At 45.5% G+C, this 22,673-nt stretch overlaps 1 protein-coding gene across 6 annotated transcripts in view; it reads right to left on the reverse strand.

Annotated features, from left to right (window-relative positions):
* The window catches only part of PXK (PX domain containing serine/threonine kinase like), a 54,628-nt gene that overhangs the window by 26,612 nt on the left and 5,343 nt on the right, over nt 1-22,673 (reverse strand). For all 6 annotated transcript variants that reach the window (XM_053378379.1, XM_053378377.1, XM_053378378.1 and 3 more), the window contains exons 2-4: nt 12,970-13,020; nt 11,471-11,518; nt 5,171-5,357 (exon numbers count right to left, since the gene is read on the reverse strand). In XM_053378379.1, coding sequence (XP_053234354.1) covers nt 5,171-5,357; nt 11,471-11,518; nt 12,970-13,020 — 286 coding nt within the window. The remainder of the gene's footprint in view (nt 1-5,170; nt 5,358-11,470; nt 11,519-12,969; nt 13,021-22,673) is intronic.

A 22,673-nucleotide genomic window follows, 5' to 3' on the forward strand; every position in this document is an offset into this window, starting at 1 on the left:
ACAAAGTAAATATTTTATATGGGTATAACAGGTGACAACCCCACCACCAAAAAGAGGCTATTGGTAGGCTTCTGTGAGGGCAAAACTCAGCAAAGCCTAAGAAGAGGCATCTCTAGATCAGGAGTGAGCAACCTGTGGTCCTCTAGCTTTTACTGGACTACAACTCCCATCAGTCCCAGAGAGAATGGATGATTGACAGTGATGGTGGGAGCTGGAGTTCAATAATATCTGGAGACTCACAGGTTCCCCACCCCTGCCCTAGATAAAATATTTTTTCTCTCAAGGTAGCCTGGTGCTGAAATCAGGAACGGCAATCCTAATTGTCAACATCTAACAACCCTGGTAGCTTTCCGTGTGAGGCCCTCTCAGAGGTCCAGAGAGGCCTAGATCATTTAAGGCTTTTAAGGTCCTTAGCAACAACAACAACAACAACAACAAGAACAACAAGAACAACAACAACATGACATATGGAAATAAAATAAGACACCAAAATACTAGAGCAGATAGATTTCAAATATTCATAAATGTTAATAAAACCTTTTTCAAGTAACAACAACAAAAAAGTTTTTTTATGTCACATCTTTTTTTGCTTAAATTTGCAGGTCTAAACAACATGTGTGTGCCTGATGCTCACAAAAACAAGTTGTGAAACTTATCAAATGCCCCAAAGTCAACAAGTTTCTAAATCTGAGGCTCTGGCCAAATAACCCTACCCTTCTTGACTGGCCCTTGTCTGAAAAAAGGACACAAGCATCTGTATAATGTGTGAAATCAGATGTGCTGGATAAAAAAAAATATTTGACCTCTGAAGTAAGAGTCAACCAAGGATGCTATAATCTCTTTAGAAGTCTCTCTCATCTACAAGGACATTGTTAAGCCTACAAAAAGGATATTCTCTGTCATTTGTCTGGAATATTTGCTATTCGTTACATTTCCTTTCGTGCACACGCACACACACACAAAATGGCCATGTGCCTAGTTTACAGTTTTCTATGAAGACAAATATTCTGTGAATCAGCACGGAAGGTTGCATCACAGTAGGCAGCGAGAAGCCGAGGAAATCAAAAGTTAAAAACAACATTCCGTTCTCACGTTGCCCCACTGTGCTCAGGTGTTTCATCTCTAAGGATGAAAGAGGTGCGCAGTGGGAGATGAGGCCTTGAACTGTGAAATGTTTAAGCAGAACAGCCTAACAAGAACACGGCAGCTACTGCAGCAGGCATGTCCATGAGCTGGTGGGCTGAAGAAAGAACAGGACGCTTTTCAGTTCCTTAGTTTAGATTTGAAATGTATGGGGGTCTCTTGCTGTAGTCCTAATATTCCCTCAAATAAATAGGGGGGGGGGAGAGCTGTGAAAGTCTGGCTAATTAATCATGAAATGCAAAATACTACCCATACCCAAAGCCTGCTTGCACCCACAGAAGATGGGCAAATCTTGGGCAGAAGAGTTGCAGAGGCAGGACTCCCAATAAGACTTAGAACACCATTTGCCGGTGAAGTTTCTCAGTGTTGCAGAAGGCCCTTTTCTGCTGAATAATAATAATAATAATAATAATTTATTATTTATACCCCGCCCATCTGGCTGGGCCTCCCCAGCCACTCTGGGCGGCTTCCATAAAAACCAAAAATACAGTAAAATATCACACGTTAAAAACTTCCCTGAACAGGGCTGCCTTAAGATGTCTTCTGAATGTCAGGTAGTTGTTTATCTCTTTGACATCTGCTGGAAGGGCATTCCACAGGGCGGGCGCCACTACCGAGAAGGCCCTCTGCCTGGTTCCCTGTAGCTTTGCTTCTCGCAATGAGGGAACCGCCAGAAGGCCCTCAGCGCTAGACCTCAGCGTCCGGGCAGAATGATGGGGGTGGAGACGCTCCTTCAGGTATACTGGACCGAGGCCGTTTAGGGCTTTAAAGGTCAGCACCAACACTTTGAATTGTGCTCGGAAACGTACTGGGAGCCAATGTAGGTCTTTCAAGACCGGTGTTATATGGTCTCGGCGGCTGCCCCCAGTCACCAGTCTAGCTGCTGCATTCTGGATTAGTTGTAGTTTCCGAGTCACCTTCAAAGGTAGCCCCACGTAGAGCGCATTGCAGTAATCCAAGCGGGAGATAACCAGAGCATGCACCACTCTGGCGAGACAGTCCGCAGGCAGATAGGGTCTCAGCCTACGTACCAGATGGAGCTGGTAAACAGCTGCCCTGGACACAGATTTGACCTGTGCCTCCATGGACAGCTGTGAGTCCAAAATGACTCCCAGGCTGCGCACCTGGTCCTTCAGGGGCACAGTTACCCCATTCAGGACCAGGGAATCCTCCACACCTGCCCGCCTCCTGTCCCCCAAAAACAGTACTTCTGTCTTGTCAGGATTCAACCTCAATCTGTTAGCCGCCATCCATCCTCCAACCGCCTCCAGACACTCACACAGGGCCTTCACCGCCCTCACTGGTTCTGATTTAAAAGAGAGGTAGAGCTGGGTATCATCCGCATACTGATGAACACCCAGCCCAAACCTCCTGATGATCTCTCCCAGCGGCTGCATGTAAATGTTGAAAAGCATGGGGGAGAGGACAGAACCCTGAGGCACCCCACAAGTGAGAGCCCAGGGGTCTGAACACTCATCCCCCACCACCACTTTCTGAACACGGCCCAGGAGGAAGGAGCGGAACCACTGTATGACAGTGCCCCCAGCTCCCAGCCCCTCAAGACGGTCCAGAAGGATGTTATGGTCGATGGTATCAAACGCCGCTGAGAGATCCAGCAGAACTAGGAAACAGCTCTCACCTTTGTCTCTAGCCCGCCGGAGATCATCAACCAGTGCGACCAAGGCAGTTTCAGTCCCATGATGAGGCCTGAATCCCGACTGGAAGGGATCCAAATGGTCCGCTTCTTCCAGGCGTGCCTGGAGTTGTTCGGCAACCGCTCGCTCAATCACCTTGCCCAAGAATGGAAGATTTGAGACTGGGCGATAGTTGGCCATCGTGGCCGCATCTAAAGATGGTTTTTTAAGAAGCGGTTTAATAACCGCCTCTTTCAGCGGGTCTGGGAAGGCTCCCTCACGGAGGGAAGCATTCACCACCCCACGAAGCCCATCGCCCAGTCCTTCCCGGCTAGCTTTTATAAGCCAGGATGGGCAAGGATCCAGGAGACAGGTGGTTGGTCTCACTCGTCCAAGCAGCCTGTCCACATCCTCGGAGGTAACAGATTGGAATTGATCCCACTCAACTTGACTAGACAGAACTCTAGCACTCTCCCGCCCCGGCCCTGCTCCCACGGTGGAGTCTACTTCTTCCCGAATCTGAGCGATTTTATCTGCAAAAAACTTTGCAAAATCATTGCAGGAGAACATGTTGCCCATACTGGACCCCGATGTTGCAGGTGGTTCCGCTAAATTGTGAACCACCTGAAAAAGTCTCCTGCTGCTGTTTTCTGCAGATGCAATAGAGGCGGTGAAGAAATTCTTCTTCGCCGTCGCTATCGCCACTTGGTAGGCTCGACGTTGAGCTCTAACCTGTGTCCGGTCAGATTCGGAATGAGTTATCCGCCACCGGTGCTCTAGCCGTCTCAACGATTGTTTCATTGCCCTCAGATCCGTGGAAAACCACGGGGCTGTCCGGGCTCCATGCAATCGGAGAGGGCGCTTCGGAGCCAAACAGTCAATAGCCCTGGTTAACTCCGCATTCCAGCGGGCCACCAGGGAATCAGCTGAAAGGCCATCAACATGGGATAAAGCATCCCCTACCACTCTCTGGAAACCATTTGGATCCATTAAGTGGCGGGGGCGGACCATCCGAATTGGTCCCACCTGAAGAAAACAATGTCCTGGTTCACATATCATTACGATAAACCATGGTTCATGTTGTCCAAACCAGGGTTCATAGTTTATTCCTCTCCTAACAAACCACAGGCGGTAGCCAAACCGATGACACAAGAAGCCAAAGCCTGCGGTTTTGAATCTGCTTCAGATGAACAGCCACTTGTTGTGTCATCCATACATGGAACAACTGTGGTAAATCTGTTCTCTAGTTGGTGGAAATAAGCCAACTTCAAACCATAGTATATATGCAGCAGTATTATCCTCTTCCTCCTTCTCCTCCTCCTCCTCACTATCTCTTTTTTGATGCTAATGGTTGATCTGCTTCAATGGCCTATTGAACGTTCTGGTCCTAGATGTGTAAGACTCTTATACAATGGCTTCATGAAGGACCTATAACCATTGGTTCAGCTGCTCCAGTGTCAAAATACAGACTTGTAAAACGATCAGCTAAAGTGCTATGGTCCAATAGGGGCTGAAATCCAGGGTAACCATGTTGCTGAATTGTACTAACATTATGGGGTTGTTGTTGTTGTTTACAGAGCTCCTCAATTTAAAGTCACCTTTCTTTTTAAAACAGAGAGCTGTAGGTATAAATGCTTTTCTTTTGAACTGCTCATCACTTCCTTCAGGAAATACATCAAAACTATATTGCCAGGCTGTGACATGCACCACTTTCAAGTTACCAGTCTCCTGAATTCAAAGGATGTCTCAAGTACAGTGGTACCTCAGGTTAAGTGCTTAATTCATTCCAGAGGTCCGTACTTAACTTGAAACTGTTCTTAACCTGAAGCACCACTTTAGCTAATGGGGCCTTCTGCTGCTGCTGCCGCGCCGCCGGAGCCCGATTTCTGTTCTCATCCTGAAGCAAAGTTCTTAACCTGAAGCACTATTTCTGAGTTAGCGGAGTCTTTAACCTGAAGCGTATGTAACCTGAAGCGTATGCAACCTGAGGTACCACTGTATTCTGAGGCTGGAATCCTGCACTCAGTTTTAAACACTTTTACAAGGCAATCCTATGCATGTCTACTAAGTAAGTACCAGCCTTAAGAAGAGAATTTCAGTGCCCCAAACTTGGGACCCCTAGACTGCAGTCCATGGCAGTAAGTTCAGCTTCCCTCCACCCGTATTATCCCCTCCTCTCTTTGACAAGGATGCACAGATTTCAGTCGGAAGTCAACTGTTTCAAGCCCTTGCCCCATTATGGAAGAAGGGTAACTCCTTATGAGCTATAGTGGGCAATGTGGATTGATCCTCCAACCCCAAATGAGGAGAAGGAAGTCCTCCTGCCTTAACTGTTGGGCTGAAGGACTTTCCAATGAAAACAAGCAAAGAAAATTCCAAAATAGCCTACTTACCAGTGTAGTTTACAGAGTAATTGTTTGGATCCAAAAATTTCTTGACCAATTCACAGTTGGACAGAATGTGATTGGAAGTAATTGCATTGAGATAGTTCTGGAGTCCTTTCTGTCTTTCAGCTATGAATTCGCGATCCATATTTCCAATCAACTTTTTGGGAGGAAGAGGTAGACTGAGAGCAGATATCTTCAAAAACAAAAGTTGCAGAAGAGGTACAATGTAAGAGAAGTGCAGAAGTTACTATAAAAATTCCATTAAGCAGTCGGTTTCCATTCAATTAAACGGTCTCATGTACTTCCCTTCCCCCAGAGGAGCGACAGAGACTTTCACTTCTATATTTGATTAACCACTGCTTAGGGTTAGGTATGAACCCTAATCTTGGCTATACTTGGTTGAAACACGTCAGCTTCATAACCCATTGTTTGAAGTTGGCTTGTTTAATGCAAACCATAATTCAGATTAACCAGGGTTTATTGAGCTCAGATGAAATGCTGGTCAAAAACAGAAGCAAAAGCCCTTTTTTCTCCAAGCATTGCCAGAGGAGAAGGGAAAGAGGAGCTCCCTGTAGCTCATTCCCTTTGTGGTATGCTATAGTAAGCGATGCTTTTATCATGACATTCAAACACAACCGCTGACATGTAACTGAAATTTGGTCATTAACAAGCCCAAACCAGAGGGAATTAAGCAATCCTGAGTATGTACCCAGAAATACCTGAGTATGTACCCAGATTAGTTAATAATAATAATAAATAATAATAAATTTTATTTATACCCCGCCCTCCCCGGCCAGTGCCGGGCTCAAGGCGGCTAACACCAGTAAAATTACAGTAAAAACATAATGGGGGGGACCCCAATTTAAAATACAGGTTAAAATGCAATTTGAAATGCAGCCTCATTTTAAAAGTAGCCCATAGATCAAAACCATAAGGGGAGGGAAACATAAGGGTCAGACCGAGTCCAAACCAAAGGCCAGGCGGAACAGCTCTGTCTTGCAGGCCCTGCGGAAAGATGTCAAATCCCGCAGGGCCCTGGTCTCATGAGACAGAGTGTTCCACCAAGTTGGGGCCAGTACTGAAAAGGCCCTGGCCCTAGTTGAGACCAATCTAACCACCTTGCGACTTGGGACCTCCAAAATGTTATTCCTAAATACACTAAAAGGCCTGGTTTGGATGTCAAAGCACAGTTAAAAACAAACCATGGTTTGATGCGAATGAGCAGCCCACTTGTGCAAGCTGTTGAAACGTTCTTGCTCTGCTCGTCCCATGCTCGTACTGCTGCAGGACTGCCGAGAAACAAGGCAAAGTCTGGCTTGCCATGATGTCTGAACCCAGGTTTATAGCTTCTTGCTAGCTAGACCCCCTGCAAACACACCACAAGCAGTAAGCCAAGCACAGACCTTTGCTACCTGCTCCAACCGCCTGCCACAACCACCACCAGGATTCAAAAGATAGTTTTGTGTGTGTGTGTGTGTGTGTGTGTGTGTGTGTGTGTGTGTGTACATATAGAAAGCTTTTCAGTCTCAATAACGCCAAAGAAGTGTAGAACAGTCTACAACAGCCTTTCTGAACCTGTGGGTCCCCAGATGTTGTTGAACCACAACTCCCATCACCCCCAGCTAGCAAGGCCAGAGCTCAGGGATGATGGGAGTTGTAGTCCAACAACATCTGGGGACCCACAGGTTGAGAACCACTGGTCTACAACATCCATAAATAAGCACAACAAGATAAAATATCAGCATCTCAAACATAATGGCAAACAGACAACAGCAGTGGCTGGAACAATTAAATTCTCCTAGAAAGGCTGAAAAAAAGAGGACAGGTTTCACCACCTGCTGTTTCGTAGTCCTTTGCTACTAGGAGTTTGAACCACGTCCAGCAAAAGAAATGCCCCACCACAAGATGACCCAACACACAGAAGTCAGTGATTCTGATTAAAGCTTTATAATAATCCACTAGCCAAAGAAAGTACAGTTTTAAGACTGACAGCATGGTATTTCAATGGCAAAACCTTTCTCGGGAAACAGAAAGAGGATGGACTGCGAGAGTCGTCATTTCATTTTGCAACGGAAATTACAAAACGTCTTCCTGGCCTGAACGGAATTTGATTCTTGCTCTTCGTGCAAAAAGCAAAGGGTCAAAGATCCGGCAATTCCCAGGGCAAACAAGAAGTGCGAAGGTCAGAATGCACTGCTACCTATTTATGCCATCCCAATGCTGCACAATATGTAGGAATAACTCCCTGCCTGCATAAATGACAGTGGCAATATTTACAATGTCAGGGCTAATAATTATAATGGAGTGGAAGTATCTCAGATGCTTAAAAAAAAGAAGTTCTCTCCAAGATGAACATAATTCAAAATTTTGTATAGGACACCTAAGCAGAATCAGCATCAAGTTTAACCTGCTGGGGAGTGCAACATGTTGGGGTGGGGCCCTAAACGGTTGCCCAAGTGGTTCCCCCTTATTTTTTGTTTGTTTGTTTAAACTTGTTTTTTTCATGTGCTGTTTTTCGAAGAATTATCAGTCCATACGGAGGAAACAGGAAGGAAGGTTCACAACATTAGTAAGTACCACAGAATTGCTTCTTCCTTCCCCAGAAAAACTTTTGCTGAGCTCATTCACTTCTCAGGCAGTGATTTATTATCACCATCCTGCTGAACTGACACATATATTACAGTCTGCTTTGCAATGAAGACTTTGCCTTGTCAAACAGATTTTTTTTCTTTTTTTTAATCTACTGCCATTACTGTTTTCACTAGTGGTTAAATTGCTGGTTTTATCTTCTTCTGTGTTTTATAGGACTGAGCCACACTGTATTTTATCTTGTTCGTTGTTATAACTGCCTTGAGCCACAGTGTGTCAAAAGACAGGATATGAATGTAAATAAAGTGATCCTTGAATTTGAAAATGCCCAGTGCTGATCTTTAAAACCACCCTGGAGACAGCAGTACTTTTGAAATACAAACCATCTCTTCACATCAGTATAGGGGGAAAAATCAATATTTTTTATATACATGAAATCCATTTAAAGGACTTAAAATGAATGGACTTCTCTCCAATCGTCTATTGTACTGAAAATTTGGTACACCACACACAGAGAGCAGGCACAAGGTAGTCATTGTAGTTCTACTGGCTTGTTTTGTTGGAATCATCACCGAATGAGGACGGCCCCCAAACATAGCACAGCTGGCTTACTACGTTTTGAAGCAATGTAAAATAATACTTAAAGGTAAAGGTAAAGGTACCCCTGCCCGTACGGGCCAGTCTTGACAGACTGTGGGGTTGTGCGCCCATCTCACTCAAGAGGCCGTGGGCCAGCGCTGTCCGGAGACACTTCCGGGTCACGTGGCCAGCGTGACAAAGCTGCATCTGGTGAGCCAGCGCAGCACACAGAACGCCGTTTACCTTCCCGCCAGTAAGCGGTCCCTATTTATCTACTTGCACCCGAAGGTGCTTTCGAACTGCTAGGTTGGCAGGCGCTGGGACCGAGCAGCGGGAGCGCACCCCGCCACGGGGATTCGAACCGCCGACCTTTCGATCGGCAAGCCCTAGGCGCTGAGGCTTTTACCCACAGCGCCACCCGCGTCCCTTAAAATAATACTTAATTTCCCCCTAAAGGAGGAGGGCCCGATAAGATCATTATGCCATGCTGCCAAAATTACTTAACTGCGCCATTTGTTTTGCATATTACCGTCCACGAGACTGCCTTAACAGAATTCTTGCTCCATTTGTATCTCACGGAGAATGCGAGAAGAGCCAAAGTGTCTGCTGAAACCCACTTGACAAAATTCTGCAATCACTAATATCCCTCTTCTGCCTAGAAGTCACTGAACAGTTCTTTAACATACATCCTCTTCCCCTGTACTTTCCCACGCACGCTTAAAAAGAATTCAATGTTCTGGGAAAGCACAAGCACACAGTAGCTGCAGTGTTCGAAAAATGAAGGAATGCTACTCAGCGGCAAGGAAATACATCACGTGATAAAACAGCACCAGAAAGTACTTCGGAAAGGAACAAAACGACTGCATACACTGCGTAATTTTTTTTAAAAGCACATTATGACTTCTGCTTTTGTAAGAAATAGACATTTTGACCACAGAAGACGAATCAAGTTAAATTGAGTGTCTGCCATTCTTCCCATATTTAACGGGTTGCACAAAACATTACTAGGAACAGTTTTTTTCCATAGAGTACTTTAGTACAGTGGTACCTCGGGTTAAGAACTTAATTTGTTCCGGAGGTCCGTTCTTAACCTGAAACTGTTCTTAACTTGAGGTACCATTTTAGCTAATGGGGGCTCCTGCTGCCACCACCCCACCACCGCGCGATTTCTGTTCTCATCCTGAAGCAAAGCTCTTAACCCGAGGCACTATTTCTGGGTTAGCGGAGTCTGTAACCTGAAGCGTCTGTAACCTGAAGCATCTGTAACCCGAGGTACCACTGTAGTTTGAATTAGCAGGTCTGTTTCTTCAGTCTGTACACCTTTGCCTGTTCAAACGTTTGTCTTTTCATTAGCCCAGTTCATTTGTCTTGTTTAACTATGGTTTAATGGATCGATGTGCTGGCAACACGCTGCTCCAAAATCCTCAACTTCCCCTGCTCTTGGCTATGCCACGCCAGAAACAGCAATGCTTTGGCTTATCAGATCGTCTGAACCTGGGGCGCAAGGTTCACATCTCCAAACAAACCACACACCTGGGTATCACCAACAGGACAAGCCAAGGTTTTGTTGCGCCCAGCGTGCTGCAGCCAGTAGAAAAGCAGGAACTCTGAGCAGCAGGCCTCAGTGTACCACTCACTCCCGTTAAACCACCGTTAAACATTAACTCTTGTTTAACAAAACGTGCAAACACACGGCATCCATTCACATATGCAAAAGTGACTTCACAAAAGACACAGTAAAGATACGGTCAGGAGCTCATCCTACACTCAAGTAGGACCCTGGCAGAGACACATGCCGACTGGCATGTTCCCTCCCTCCTGGTCGATCGTTCGGGAGCTTCAAAAGCTTTCTTCAGCCTGAACATCACAGCGACCGATGCCAACCAACACCGGCACACTTAGGGATTCGCAGAGTCTTTGCAGCTTGCATGACAGACCTCAGCAACTCAGCATTTTGGCTAATCTACTTTATTTACATATAAACACACACGGAGCACTGCAACATGGCTCCCTCTCTCTCTAGCATCAGACGGGAAAGAGAAAGAACAAAGGACAATAGTCCCACTTCACGGAACACAGTGACACAAACATCCTGTCTCCGTCACTTCCCACTCTGTGGAGTCAAAACATACACCGTCATGTGATAGACAAAAATCCCATGACTGTAGTCATGGAGCAGGAATTCTAACAGATACTTGAGGAATTTGATCTTTGTGACTTCTCAAATGAACTGTCCTGATCCATACTTCCAGGACTAATGCGAAGATCAAAAAACTTAGCTGTTCGTTGGATAACACCAGCCCACTTTGCTGCTTGAGGCAAAACAGAAAGTGCTGCCCCGTGGTTGCTGCGGTCACCAGCACTGCCATACCTGCACCTATCACTTACCCTGCCACTACAACCACCACCACTTGCCCACTCTGCTGCCTCCACTACTGGGGAAGAAACAGTGCTGCCATCGGCACCAATTTTGGGTGAGATCTTGGTGTTTGGGGACCGCTGAGATCCTGCGCAAAAGCAGCACTGCTTCCCCCCTGCTGGCAGAGATGGCAAGGTGCCCACAGGGGTGCCACCGCCTGAGGCAGTGGCCCTACCCCACCTAATGGTTGCGCCGGCCCTGGATTTCACACTTCCCAAATTTCCAACATGCTTCTTGGCTCAAAAAAGTATCAAAACACTCTTCGAGATCCGTATATTGAATATGACTTTGAAATGCAGATTTTGGTGCAGAGCTTCTTATTCTTCTTTTGATGCAGATTAATGCAGAAAACATGTCAAAACAGATTTGTGGCTGAGACGAGCAGAAGTGACAGGGAACAGACACAGACTGAATTCTCTAGCCCTAAATTCCAAGTATAGTGGTACCTCGGGTTAAGTACTTAATTTGTTCCAGAGGTCAGTTCTTAACCTGAAACTGTTCTTAACCTGAAGCACCACTTGAGCTAATGGGGCCTCCCGCTGCTGCTGCGCCGCCAGAGCACGATTTCTGTTCTCATCCTGAAGCAAAGTTCTTAACCCGAGGTACTATTTCTGGGTTAGCAGAGTCTGTAACCTGAAGCGTATGTAACCTGAAGCGTATGTAACCCGAGGTACCACTGTAGTTTTCATACAGCAACAAAAACCAAACAAACCTCTTACCTGCAAACTATTATTCAGCAAATCGAAGTCACTGTATCTTCTTATAATCTACAAAAGCAACACAGAATTAGTGAAGGTACCACACATTCTAATACAACTGGGTATCGACAATCGCCCTTTCCAGAAATATTCACATCATGGAATTTGGAATTTTCAGGAGGGGCTCCACGCATTATTATTATTATTTCTACTACTACTACTACTACTACTACTACTACTACTAATAATAATAATAATAATTTATTATTTATACCTCGCCCATCTGGCTGAGTTTCCCCAGCTACTCTGGGCGGCTCCCAATCAAATGTTAAAAACAGTACAGCATTATATATTAAAAACTTCCCTGAACAGGGCTGCCTTCAGATGTCTTTTAAAGATAGGATAGCTGTTTAAATGGTAATAGCGCTTCCGATTCTGGGTACAACAGCATTTCGCACAACCAACATTCATTGTGTGAACAACAGGCTTGTGTCTTTAAGTCCCTTGGAATGCACACGTTAAGGAGTCACACCCAACCAGACTTCTCCAGGTTGCATACTTGGATGTTTAAGGATGCTCACCCAAGAGCACATGCTAACAGTATGCAAGCAGACTGAAAGGAAGAGGAGAGTCATATAAGCTTTTTCAGCTGGCAAGTGGGAAATCTGGCAGCTGCCCATGTCCTTCTAGGCCACAGGTTTAGGGTCTCTCCCCTACATTTCTCTCTTCCTTCAGAAGAGATTTGAGTCATCTCTGGTGCCTTCTATTCTAATTTTATTTATTTATTTATTTATTTATTTATTTATTTATTTATTTATACATACCCCGCCCATCTGGCTGGGTTTCTCCAGCCACTCTGGGTGGTTCCCAACAGAATATTAAAAATAGAATCAAACACTAAAAGCTTCCCTAAACAGGGTTGCCTTCAGATGTCTTCTAAAAGTCAGATAGTTGTTTATTTCCTTGACATCTGATGGGAAGGCGTTCCACAGGGCGGGCGCCACCACCGAGAAGGCCCTCCGCCTGGTTCCCTGTAACCTCACTTCTTGCAGGGAGGGAACCGCTAGAAGGCCCTCAGTGCTGGACTTCAGCTGGCTGAGCGATGGGGGTGGAGATGCTCCTTCAGGTACTTGCTCTCTGCGCTTACAGCATACTTTAGTATTGACTGAAATGGGGTAGGTGTGGGAAATCAGTATGAGTTTGGCTCCTTTTTACAGTCTCATGAACATGAAGAAGAAGAAGAAAGCACCACAGTGGTGCACTTTCAGGATCTAAACACTGATGTGTCTAATTTGAACCAACTGGGTGAGACCAAAGAGGAATCTGCATGCAGAAAAGAACATACAGGAACAATTCACCAAGCCCACATGCCGCTGCATAGCTTCTTTCGTTCAAAAAAAAAAAAGTTGTGCGCAGAAGCATCTTGTCAGTGCTCAAATGACTAGGGAATCTTTTGCTGTGTCCCCTGTAAAATCCAATTAACAAAAAGCATTTCCTTATGTCAGAGGTGAACAAGTTACCTGCCAACTGTTTTCCATGGAAATCCCTCTTTGCACACGAATGATGTATTCCTAGGAAGGAGAAGAAAACCCAGTTAGAAAGCAGAGATCACACTGACGATTTGTCCATTTGAAACCTATTCATACTTTTACGGTAATCTAAATCTGCCCATTTGTTGTAAGAGCACGCTGCCCCCCCCCCCATGAACGTTATCTTGTGACCTTTACGGTTTTTTCAAGGCTATGCAGAGCTCTGCATTTTGCTCTCTCTTCTCTGTGCTGCCCTTTCACCCCATCTGATTTATTTTGTTTCCCTCCATCGCATACTCTTTTATGTTTTGCATTATGCCCCACTCAATGACGGCTGCATGCCTCTCTTGTCAAACAAACGCTGAAAACAGCAAAACAAGAAACCAAGTCATCCAAACTATCTCGGCTACCGTCCTGCAGGAAGGGACCATGTTATTTCTGCCTTCTGTACCAGAATACCCCCACTAACTGGAGCTATGCAAGTATCTCTATGCTAAGAGAATTGCACACATTTATTAACTACTTAAGTGTTTGAAGTTTACTCAGTAAACCAAAAAGCAAGACACATCCTAACCTAGCCATGAGTAGCAAAAGAAAGAGAAGTGCTCTCCAGAGAACTAATGTAGAAGCCATTTATTTCTATACGTTATGGCCTCCTTACGTCGGGGCAATCTCAGGTTGCCCATTTCATTTATTTTTCGTTTCAGATTTTAAACACAGATCCCCAGAGCACACTCAAGACTTTAATTGCAAAGAGGTACACCTCTACCCAAAATTGCTCATCAATGAGTTTTTTAGAGCAAGTTTTAAAGCAGCTTTATCACATGGTTATTCTGGACCCAGAGCCAAGACAGAAGAGAAATAGAAATAGAATAGAAATATCTTTATTGTCATTGCCCCCTCTCAGGGACAACGAAATTACTTGACTGCTCCATAAAAACACTAATTAAAACAATACAGTATAATACAGCAAGGAAGATTAGATGACTTTCAAAGTCCAGGCTTCCCATTCAGGGCCGAGATCGCTCTGGAGAAGAAGCTGTTCTTAAGACGGCTCGTTCTTGTCTTCATCGTCCTGTATCTCCGTCCCGACGGCAGGAGCTCGAAGAGACAGTGACCAGGATGCGATGGATCTTTTACTATGTCCAGTGCCTTCCTATGGCACCTTGTGGCATAAATCTGCTCTAAGGTGGAGAGTGGGCAGCCAACAATGCTCTCTGCTGCCTTAACAACTCTGCACAACCCCATCCTGTCCTGGGTAGTACAGCTTCCGTACCACACACATAAGCCATAAGTGAGCACGCTCTCAATGGCACAGTGATAGAAGGCAAGCAGCAGTTTCTGCGGAAGATGGTTTTTCCTTAGAATTCTCAAAAAGTACAGTCTCTGCTGCGCCTTCTTCACAAGCCCCCTTGTGTTGACACTCCAGGACAGATCCTCTTGTAATTCAATGCCCAAAAATCTGAACGTTGTTACCCTCTCCACACAGACCCCATCAATCAAAAGTGGCTGGATATTGCTCTTCTGTCTCCTGAAGTCCACCACAAGCTCCTTTGTCTTCCTTGTATTTATGAGCAAGTTGTTAGCTCTGCACCACTCTGTCAGCCGCTCCACCTCATCTCTATAGTCCGTTTCACCCTCCCTTTCAGGGATGAGCCCAATCACGGTTGTGTCATCTGCAAATTTGACAACCCTATTACTAGGGTGAGCAGCGACACAATCGTACGTGTAGAGAATATAAAGGAGCGGACTGAGTACGCATCCCTGTGGTGTTCCTATGTTAGTCTTAAGCATTTTAGAGGTATAAGGGCCCAACCGAACCCTCTGGGAGCGGTCTGACAAAAAGTCCAATATCCACCCACAAAGTGATAACGGAAGCCCCAGATCTTCCAGTTTAGACATCAGACGCTGTGGTAGAATGGTATTAAATGCCGAGCTGAAATCTAAAAAAAGCAGTCTGGCATAACCCCCCCGCTGCTCCAAATGTGCAAGGACGGCATGGAGAGCAATCGCCACAGCGTCCTCTGTCGAGGAGGCACAGCTGGAACAACTGCAGGGCAGGGAGGGAAATTTGCTCTCTCTCCTTGCTATACATTTGCTGCTGCTTTCTCTGCAAGAGAAGGGAGCTGTGGGATCACACACAAACACAAGCACACGGCTTTACAGCAGCTGGTCTTGACCCTGGACTTCTTGCTGGAAGGGGAGATTTAAACCAAAAGACCACTGAACATAAAAAAAAAATGGTTTGAGTTTTCATTTTTTTCTGCTGGCTAGTGGCTAGGAGTACAGTACAGTACAGTGGTACCTCGGGTTACATACACTTCAGGTTACATACGCTTCAGGTTAGACTCCGCTAACCCAGAAATATTACCTCGGGTTAAGAACTTTGCTTCAGGATGAGAACAGAAATCGTGCTCTGGTGGCGTGGTGGCAGCGGGAGGCCCCATTAGCTAAAGTGGTGCTTCAGGTTAAGAACAGTTTCAGGTTAAGAATGGACCTCCGGAATTAATTAAGTACTTAACCTGAGGTACCACTGTATAGTAATTTTGGGGGGAGTGGGTTTATTAGAAACATCCACTTCCTGATTACCCTACTTCATTTCAACAGTCTAATTCAGGAGGGAAAAGTAATTTTTCTTGCCGAATAAACAGGCAGTCAGAAACCCTTCCTAATCTGCTGCAAATCAGCCAGGGATCTAGCAGTAGATTCCAATCTACCTTCAGCCCACCCCTGCTGTACAACAGGCACACTTATCAGTAAACCAGCATATTTATGTAACATACTCTTTCACAAGTGGAGGCAAGCTCCCACAAATGTAGTCTCATGAACCGCATATCCCAGCTCATCCTATTCTTCCCTGCCCCTTCGTGCATTACAGTCTTCGTGATAGTCACCATGTTCAACCTCCCTGCTGCAAAGCAGCTGATCTGTTGTCTTGCATTCAGAGCTGAAGGAGGAGTCCAAGGCAGGAGCTAGACTGGCATACTGGCCAGTGTGGCATAATGGTTAGAGTGCTGGACTAGGACCTGGGAGGGCAGGGTTCGAATCCCCACTCAGCCATGAAGCTCACTGGGTGACCCTGGGCCAGCCGTCATCTCTTAGCCTAACTTGCCTCACAGGGCTGTTGTGAGGATGAATGGGGAGGAGGAGATCCTTGGGAGAAAAGGCAGTATATAATTGCAATCAATCAATTACTGCTGTGGCTTGAATTGGGGAGGATGTTTTCTATGGTGTGTGTGTGTGTGTGTGTGTGTGTGTGTGTGAGAGAGAGAGAGAGAGAGAGAGAGAGAGAGAGAGAGAAATATGAAATTTCACCTCTATAGTATAATCATTTTTTTATACATAAAAAAGTAAATTGCTTGGATACCTTTCAGGTAACAGGCAACTAATAAGTTGAATATTATTATTATTAATAATAATCCACACATGAGGAACTGCCAGTTTGCATAGACTAAAGGCCTATTATGTATTCTACTTAGGTAATGGTTTAATCCAGCTCTAGACTGCCTGGGTTAAAATTGCCTTATGCTTTGTTTTCTAATAAATACTGTATTGTGCAAGAGGGAATCCACATTCCGTTTCCGATTTCCACACGCTGAGGAAACACACTTTTATTCAGCTAGCTATCAATAGCTCTCTTGGGGCCACAATTTGCATATGTTAAAAACCAGGTTTTTACTGTATCCTACTGGAAGTGAAGTAACAGCCCGCTGCATTGAAAAGAACAACAATGCCTTCAAGCCCTTGCTCACGCTGGCTGTAGGAACCACTTATGGGAGCTGAAAACCAACCAGAAAGAAAACCAGTTTTGCTTTCCAAAGCTCAACTCTGCTCAACTCTGGAGAAACTGAGGGTGGAGGGAGGGAGAGAAAGAATATAAATTACCGGTAGAACGTACAAGAAGATGCAAATGAAACAGTGTAAAATCATGAACAGAAATAAATGGACAAGGTAGCTAATCCTGAAGCAGTACATTCATGCCTCGGGTTAAATGTACTTCAGGTTGAGCGCTTTTGGGTTGCGCTCCGCAGCCCACAGAAGTAACGGAACGCGTTACTTCCGGGTTTCGCCGCTCGCGCATGCGCAGACGGTCAAAATGACGTCACGCGCATGCGCGGAAGTGGTGACGCAGACGTGGGTTGCGTTTGCTTCTGGATGCGAACAGGGCTCCGGAACAGATCCCATTCGTATCCAGAGGTACTACTGTATGTCATAAAGAGGTATTCATTTATTTATTTCATTATATATGTATATATAGAGAGTGTGCTTGATTGTAAAAAATAATAAAATAAAATAAACCTCTATGGTAAGACAGTCTCTAAGTAGGTTAAAAAAAAAAAAAAGGTAAAGGACGCCTGGACAGTTAAGTCCAGTCAAAGGCTCATCTTGCTTCAGGCTGAGAGAGCCGGCGTTTGTCCACAGACAGCTTTCCGGGTCATGTGGCCAGCATGACTAAATTGTTACTGGCACATGGAGGACCACGAAGGAAGCCAGAACACATGAAAACGCTGTTTACCTTCCTGCTACAGCAGTACCGATTTATTTACTTGCACTGATACGTTTTTTGGACTGCTAGGTTGGCAGGAGCTGGGTCAGAGCAATGGGAGCTCACCCCGTCACTGGATTCGAACCGCCAACCTTCCAATTGGCAAGCCCAAGAGGCTCAGTGGCTTAGACCACAGGGCCACCCGCTCCCTTAAAGCCTCGTAGACACACAGGGATTCTAGCAGCAGAGCAGCAACCACATATACAGTGGTACCTCTGGTTACGTACTTAATTCGTTCTGGAGGTCCGTTCTTAACCTGAAACTGTTCTTAACCTGAAGCACCACTTTAGCTAATGGGGCCTCCTGCTGCTGCCGCGCCACCGGAGCACGATTTCTGTTCTCATCCTGAAGCAAAGTTCTTAACCCGAGGTACTATTTCTGGGTTAGCGGAGTCTTTAACCTGAAGCGTATGTAACCTGAGGTACCACTGTATGCTCTTCTGCTCAAGGGTACAATTGGAAATTAATCACTGCATTCTCTTGACACAAATTTGCAGTTTACGCATATACCTCCAGTGCTTCATGCTTCAGGGTTGACGGTGGTGCACAGCTTAAGGACTCTAGGCTAGTAGAAAACCTCTCTTTCCCCTCTCTCCTTATTGACACTCATCTCTGAATGAACCCTGACACCAAAGCAGCTTTACTCCTGTGGGGCTTTGACACTGATAATGCTGATGTAATAAGTGTAGAGAAGCAAAACAAACAAACACACTCCCTCCATAGGGAAAAGTATTCGCCCACAAAAGCCACGCTTTCCTCAGAACGCCAGTGGAACTTTAATGTATGTAACCTGCAAAATCAGGAAATATTAAAGCACCTGTTTACCGTAATGTGCAGCAGTATAAACAATCATAAAGGGACGCGGGTGGCGCTGTGGGTAAAACCACAGAGCCTAGGACTTGTCGATCAGAAGGTCGGCGGTTCGAATCCCCGCGGAGGGGTGCGCTCCCGTCATTCGGTCCCAGCGCCTGCCAACCTAGCAGTTCGAAAGCACCCTCAGGTGCAAGTAGATAAATAGGGACCGCTTAGCAGCGGGAAGGTAAACGGCGTTCCATGTGCTGCGCTGGCTCGCCAGATGCAGCTTGTCACGCTGGCCACATGACCCGGAAGTGTCTTCGGACAGCGCTGGCTCCCGGCCTATAGAGTGAGATGAGCGCACAACCCTAGAGTCTGTCAAGACTGGCCCGTACGGGCAGGGGTACCTTTACCTTTTTATAAACAATCATCATCGTTTTGTGAGATAGTATCTGTCTTTGCTGCTTTGTTTGATCCCAAGCCAAATGCTCTCACAAAACCCAGGATGTTTTGGAAGAGCAGAAATATTGCTTAAGCAACACACACACACACACACACACCCCGCTTCAATATTTACAAAACTACAAGTACAGTTTCAACACTGCTGCAAGCCCAGAACATGAAACTGCCAAGACAGAAAGCATTACATTGCCCAATAATGCCTGTGCTTGAAGGCAGGACATTTTTAAGTATATGAAGTATGGTGGGGGCGGGGATTCCCTTCCATTCCTCATGCACCCTCCACCATCACCTGGTGAACTCAAAATTCCCCAGTTATGTGCACTTTTTATTCTGCCTGACCCTGGTTTCCACTTGGGGAAAACAAAATGCAGGTTTAGATGCTGTTCATTCCTGCCACACTGAAAATTCCTTTTTTTTAAAGCCCTATTTAAAGGTTAGGACTCATCAGTTTTTCAAGTGCTGGTTTAGGATCCACAACTGGGTTGTATCCTAATCTAAATGTAAAATATTGCACTTGGGCAAAAAAAATGAGAGGCAGAAATACAAGATGGGTGACACCTGGCTTGAGAGCAGTACATGTGAAAAGGATCTAGGAGTCTTGGTTGACCACAAACTTGACATGAGCCAACAGTGTGACGCGGCAGCTAAAAAAGCCAATGCAATTCTGGGCTGCATCAATAGGAGTATAGCATCTAGATCAAGGGAAGTAATAGTGCCACTGTATTCTGTTCTGGTCAGACCTCACCTGGAGTACTGTGTCCAGTTCTGGGCACCACAGTTCAAGAAGGACACTGACAAACTGGAATGTGTCCAGAGGAGGGCAACCAAAATGGTCAAAGGCCTGGAAACGATGCCTTATGAGGAACGGCTAAGGGAGCTGGGCATGTTTAGCCTGGAGAAGAGGAGGTTAAGGGGTGATATGATAGCCATGTTCAAATATATAAAAGGATGTCACATAGAGGAGGGAGAAAGGTTGTTTTCTGCTGCTCCAGAGAAGCGGACACGGAGCAATGGTTCCAAACTACAAGAAAGAAGATTCCACCTAAACATTAGGAAGAACTTCCTGACAGTAAGAGCTGTTCGACAGTGGAATTTGCTGCCAAGGAGTGTGGTGGAGTCTCCTTCTTTGGAGGTCTTTAAGCAGAGGCTTGACAACCATATGTCAGGAGTGCTCTGATGGTGTTTCCTGCTTGGCAGGGGGTTGGACTCGATGGCCCTTGTGGTCTCTTCCAACTCTAAGATTCTATGATTCTAAAGTGGGTCACACCCACAGATTTTTTTTTTAGCTTGTTAAGGTATTTCATTTTGGTTTTTTTCAAAGAAGGAGAGTGACAGATGGAAAACGAGAGACTCTGTGTGCAGGAAAAAGGGAGGTGAAGAAAGAAGAGGAAAGGAAGAAACAGAAAGGTTGAAGAATACTGATATGTACTATTACTATAGCAAAATTAGTTTAGCCATAACTTTTTTGAGTAAGATATGCCACTGGCACACAAGCCTGAGGCTTTTTCTGGCTACAGTGCCAATTTGTCAACCTGCCAGTAAAGTTGTGGGATAAATATATTACCAAGAATTCTTACAATTCCAAAAGGCCTCTGGATTCCAAATTCAAATCTAGAATTTGCCTCTACTGGAACAACAGGCTTTTCTAATCCCTGCCACCGACCAAGTAATTAACCCCACCCACCCCACCCCCCAAAGACCACACAGAGAAATACAAATCATTTGTTATACCACACCACCAGGTTCCACATATGCATATGGAAGCTGGAGGGGGGGAAACCTATGGAAAGGAAAAAAGAGATGGCAGGGAAAGAGTTAAGCATGCTTACTCCCCTTCCCTGCTTCTGCACTCAGAAGAGGCCACTCCCAGAGCTGCTTTTCATTAAAGCTACATTTCACACCCTGCTTCCAGGCCAAGAAAGCCACACCCACCCACCCCACAAGGCAGCCTAGCTGACAATTAGGAAAAATAAAATACAGACAGCAAAATGAAGCAACAAAATCCGAAACTGTGCAAGTCATAAAACAGGTAAGCCAAAATGCTTTCCTACCAAGCAAGATCTTGATCAGCATTTTAAATACCAGAAGGGAAATAGGCACGCAGAGCCCCTGTTGGACAAAGTCATCCCCAAAGAGCAAGAAGGGACACAACAGAGGAAAGGCCTTGTGATCAGCTGCCACACCTGCAACACTTCAGAAGACAAGGGCACTTATAACAGGCTCTTTCCTTTTTTTTAATTTTTTTTATTCAAAGTTATAACAAGACATATTATCCAAAAACATATCCTTATTTCCCCCCCATTTTTCCTCCCTCCCCCCTCCCCCCAGAACCCCACCCCACCCCACCCCACCTCTCGACTTCCCTCAGTTCCAGTCTTTGGTTTCTCTAATATTGCTATTTTCTGCATGTTACAAAGTTGTATAGATCCTCAAACTGTTTAGCTGATTATTATCAGTAAAAAAAATTGTGGATGTTAATTCAAAACCTGCCAAGGAGTCCAATTCGCTTTGTTGCGTCTTCAGATACTTTGTGAAAGGTTCCTATTCATCCTTAAAGTCACAGTTATCCTTGTCCCGTAGCTTATATGTCAACATAACAGGCTCTTTCCTACAAATAAGGCAGTGATGGCCAAACGCGGCCCTCCAGATGTTTTTTGAGACTACAATTCCCATCATCCCTAGCTAACAGAACCAGTGGTCAGGGTGATGGGAATTGTAGTCCCAAAACATCCAGAGGGCCGAATTTGGCCACCACTGAAATAAGGCATGAGAGGGTGTACATGAGACTAAGTGCTCCTTCAGAAGTTCAGTGACTAGTGTAGACCATTTAGAACAGACCTGGACAGAGAGTGTGATTATTTTATTTTATTTATTTTAATTTTGTTCTGCCCTTCATCCAGAGATCACAGGGCCGTTTCGCAACATAAAAATACAAAATGAGAACACAAAATATACCATAAAGACAAACCAATATTTCCCCTCCAACAAACACATTTAAAAGGCCACAGAATGTGAATCAACCCAATTAAGAATAAGAATATGTATAATCTGCAACCCTCCATCATCCTCAACAAGTGGCAATACTGGCTGGGGCTGATGGGAGTTAGAGTCCAACAACATTTTGAAGGCCTTGGGTTCCTACAGGTTAAAGGTAAAGGGTAAAGGGACCCCTGACCATTAGGTCCAGTCGTGGCCGACTCTGGGGTTGCGGCGCTCATCTCGCTTTATTGGCCGAGGGAGCTGGCGTACAGCTTCCGGGTCATGTGGCGTACAGCTTCCGGGTCATGACTAAGCCACTTCTGGTGAACCAGAGCAGTGCACGGAAACGCCGTTTACCTTCCTGCCAGAGCGGTACCTATTTATCTACTTGCACTTTGATGTGCCTTCAAACTGCTAGGTTGGCAGGAGCAGGGACTGAGCAACGGGAGCTCACCCCGTCGTGGGGATTCGAACCGCTGACCTTCTGATCGGCAAGCCCTAGGCTCTGTGGTTTAACCCACAGCGCCACCCGCGTCCCGGTTACTGGTGCACATACTGCAATAGTTAGATCTGCACTTCCCCCACTCAAAAAAAGGGGGGGACAGCGCTATTTACCATCCAAGCTGGGAAAGGGCAGTCCTGTTCTTTTTGACCACTTGAGAGTTAAGAAGCAGAACTGGATCCAAGGGCACTCCAAAATCTGCACATTTCTGGGACTGTTCTGAGAGACGGATAACCCACTGCAAGGGTAACAGGCCCAATCACCATCAACTATTCAGCCTTATCTGCACTGAGCCTCTTCCAGCCTACCCAGGTAGCGTGTTGGAAAAGTATGATATTTGGGAACAATTGATTTGGAGTGACTTCCGAACACCCTGAAGCATTGTGACATTTTCTCAGTGTTCTGTCTAGTC

Source organism: Podarcis raffonei, chromosome 2 (genome assembly GCF_027172205.1).
Source record: "Podarcis raffonei isolate rPodRaf1 chromosome 2, rPodRaf1.pri, whole genome shotgun sequence".
Lineage (NCBI taxonomy): Eukaryota > Metazoa > Chordata > Lepidosauria > Squamata > Lacertidae > Podarcis > Podarcis raffonei.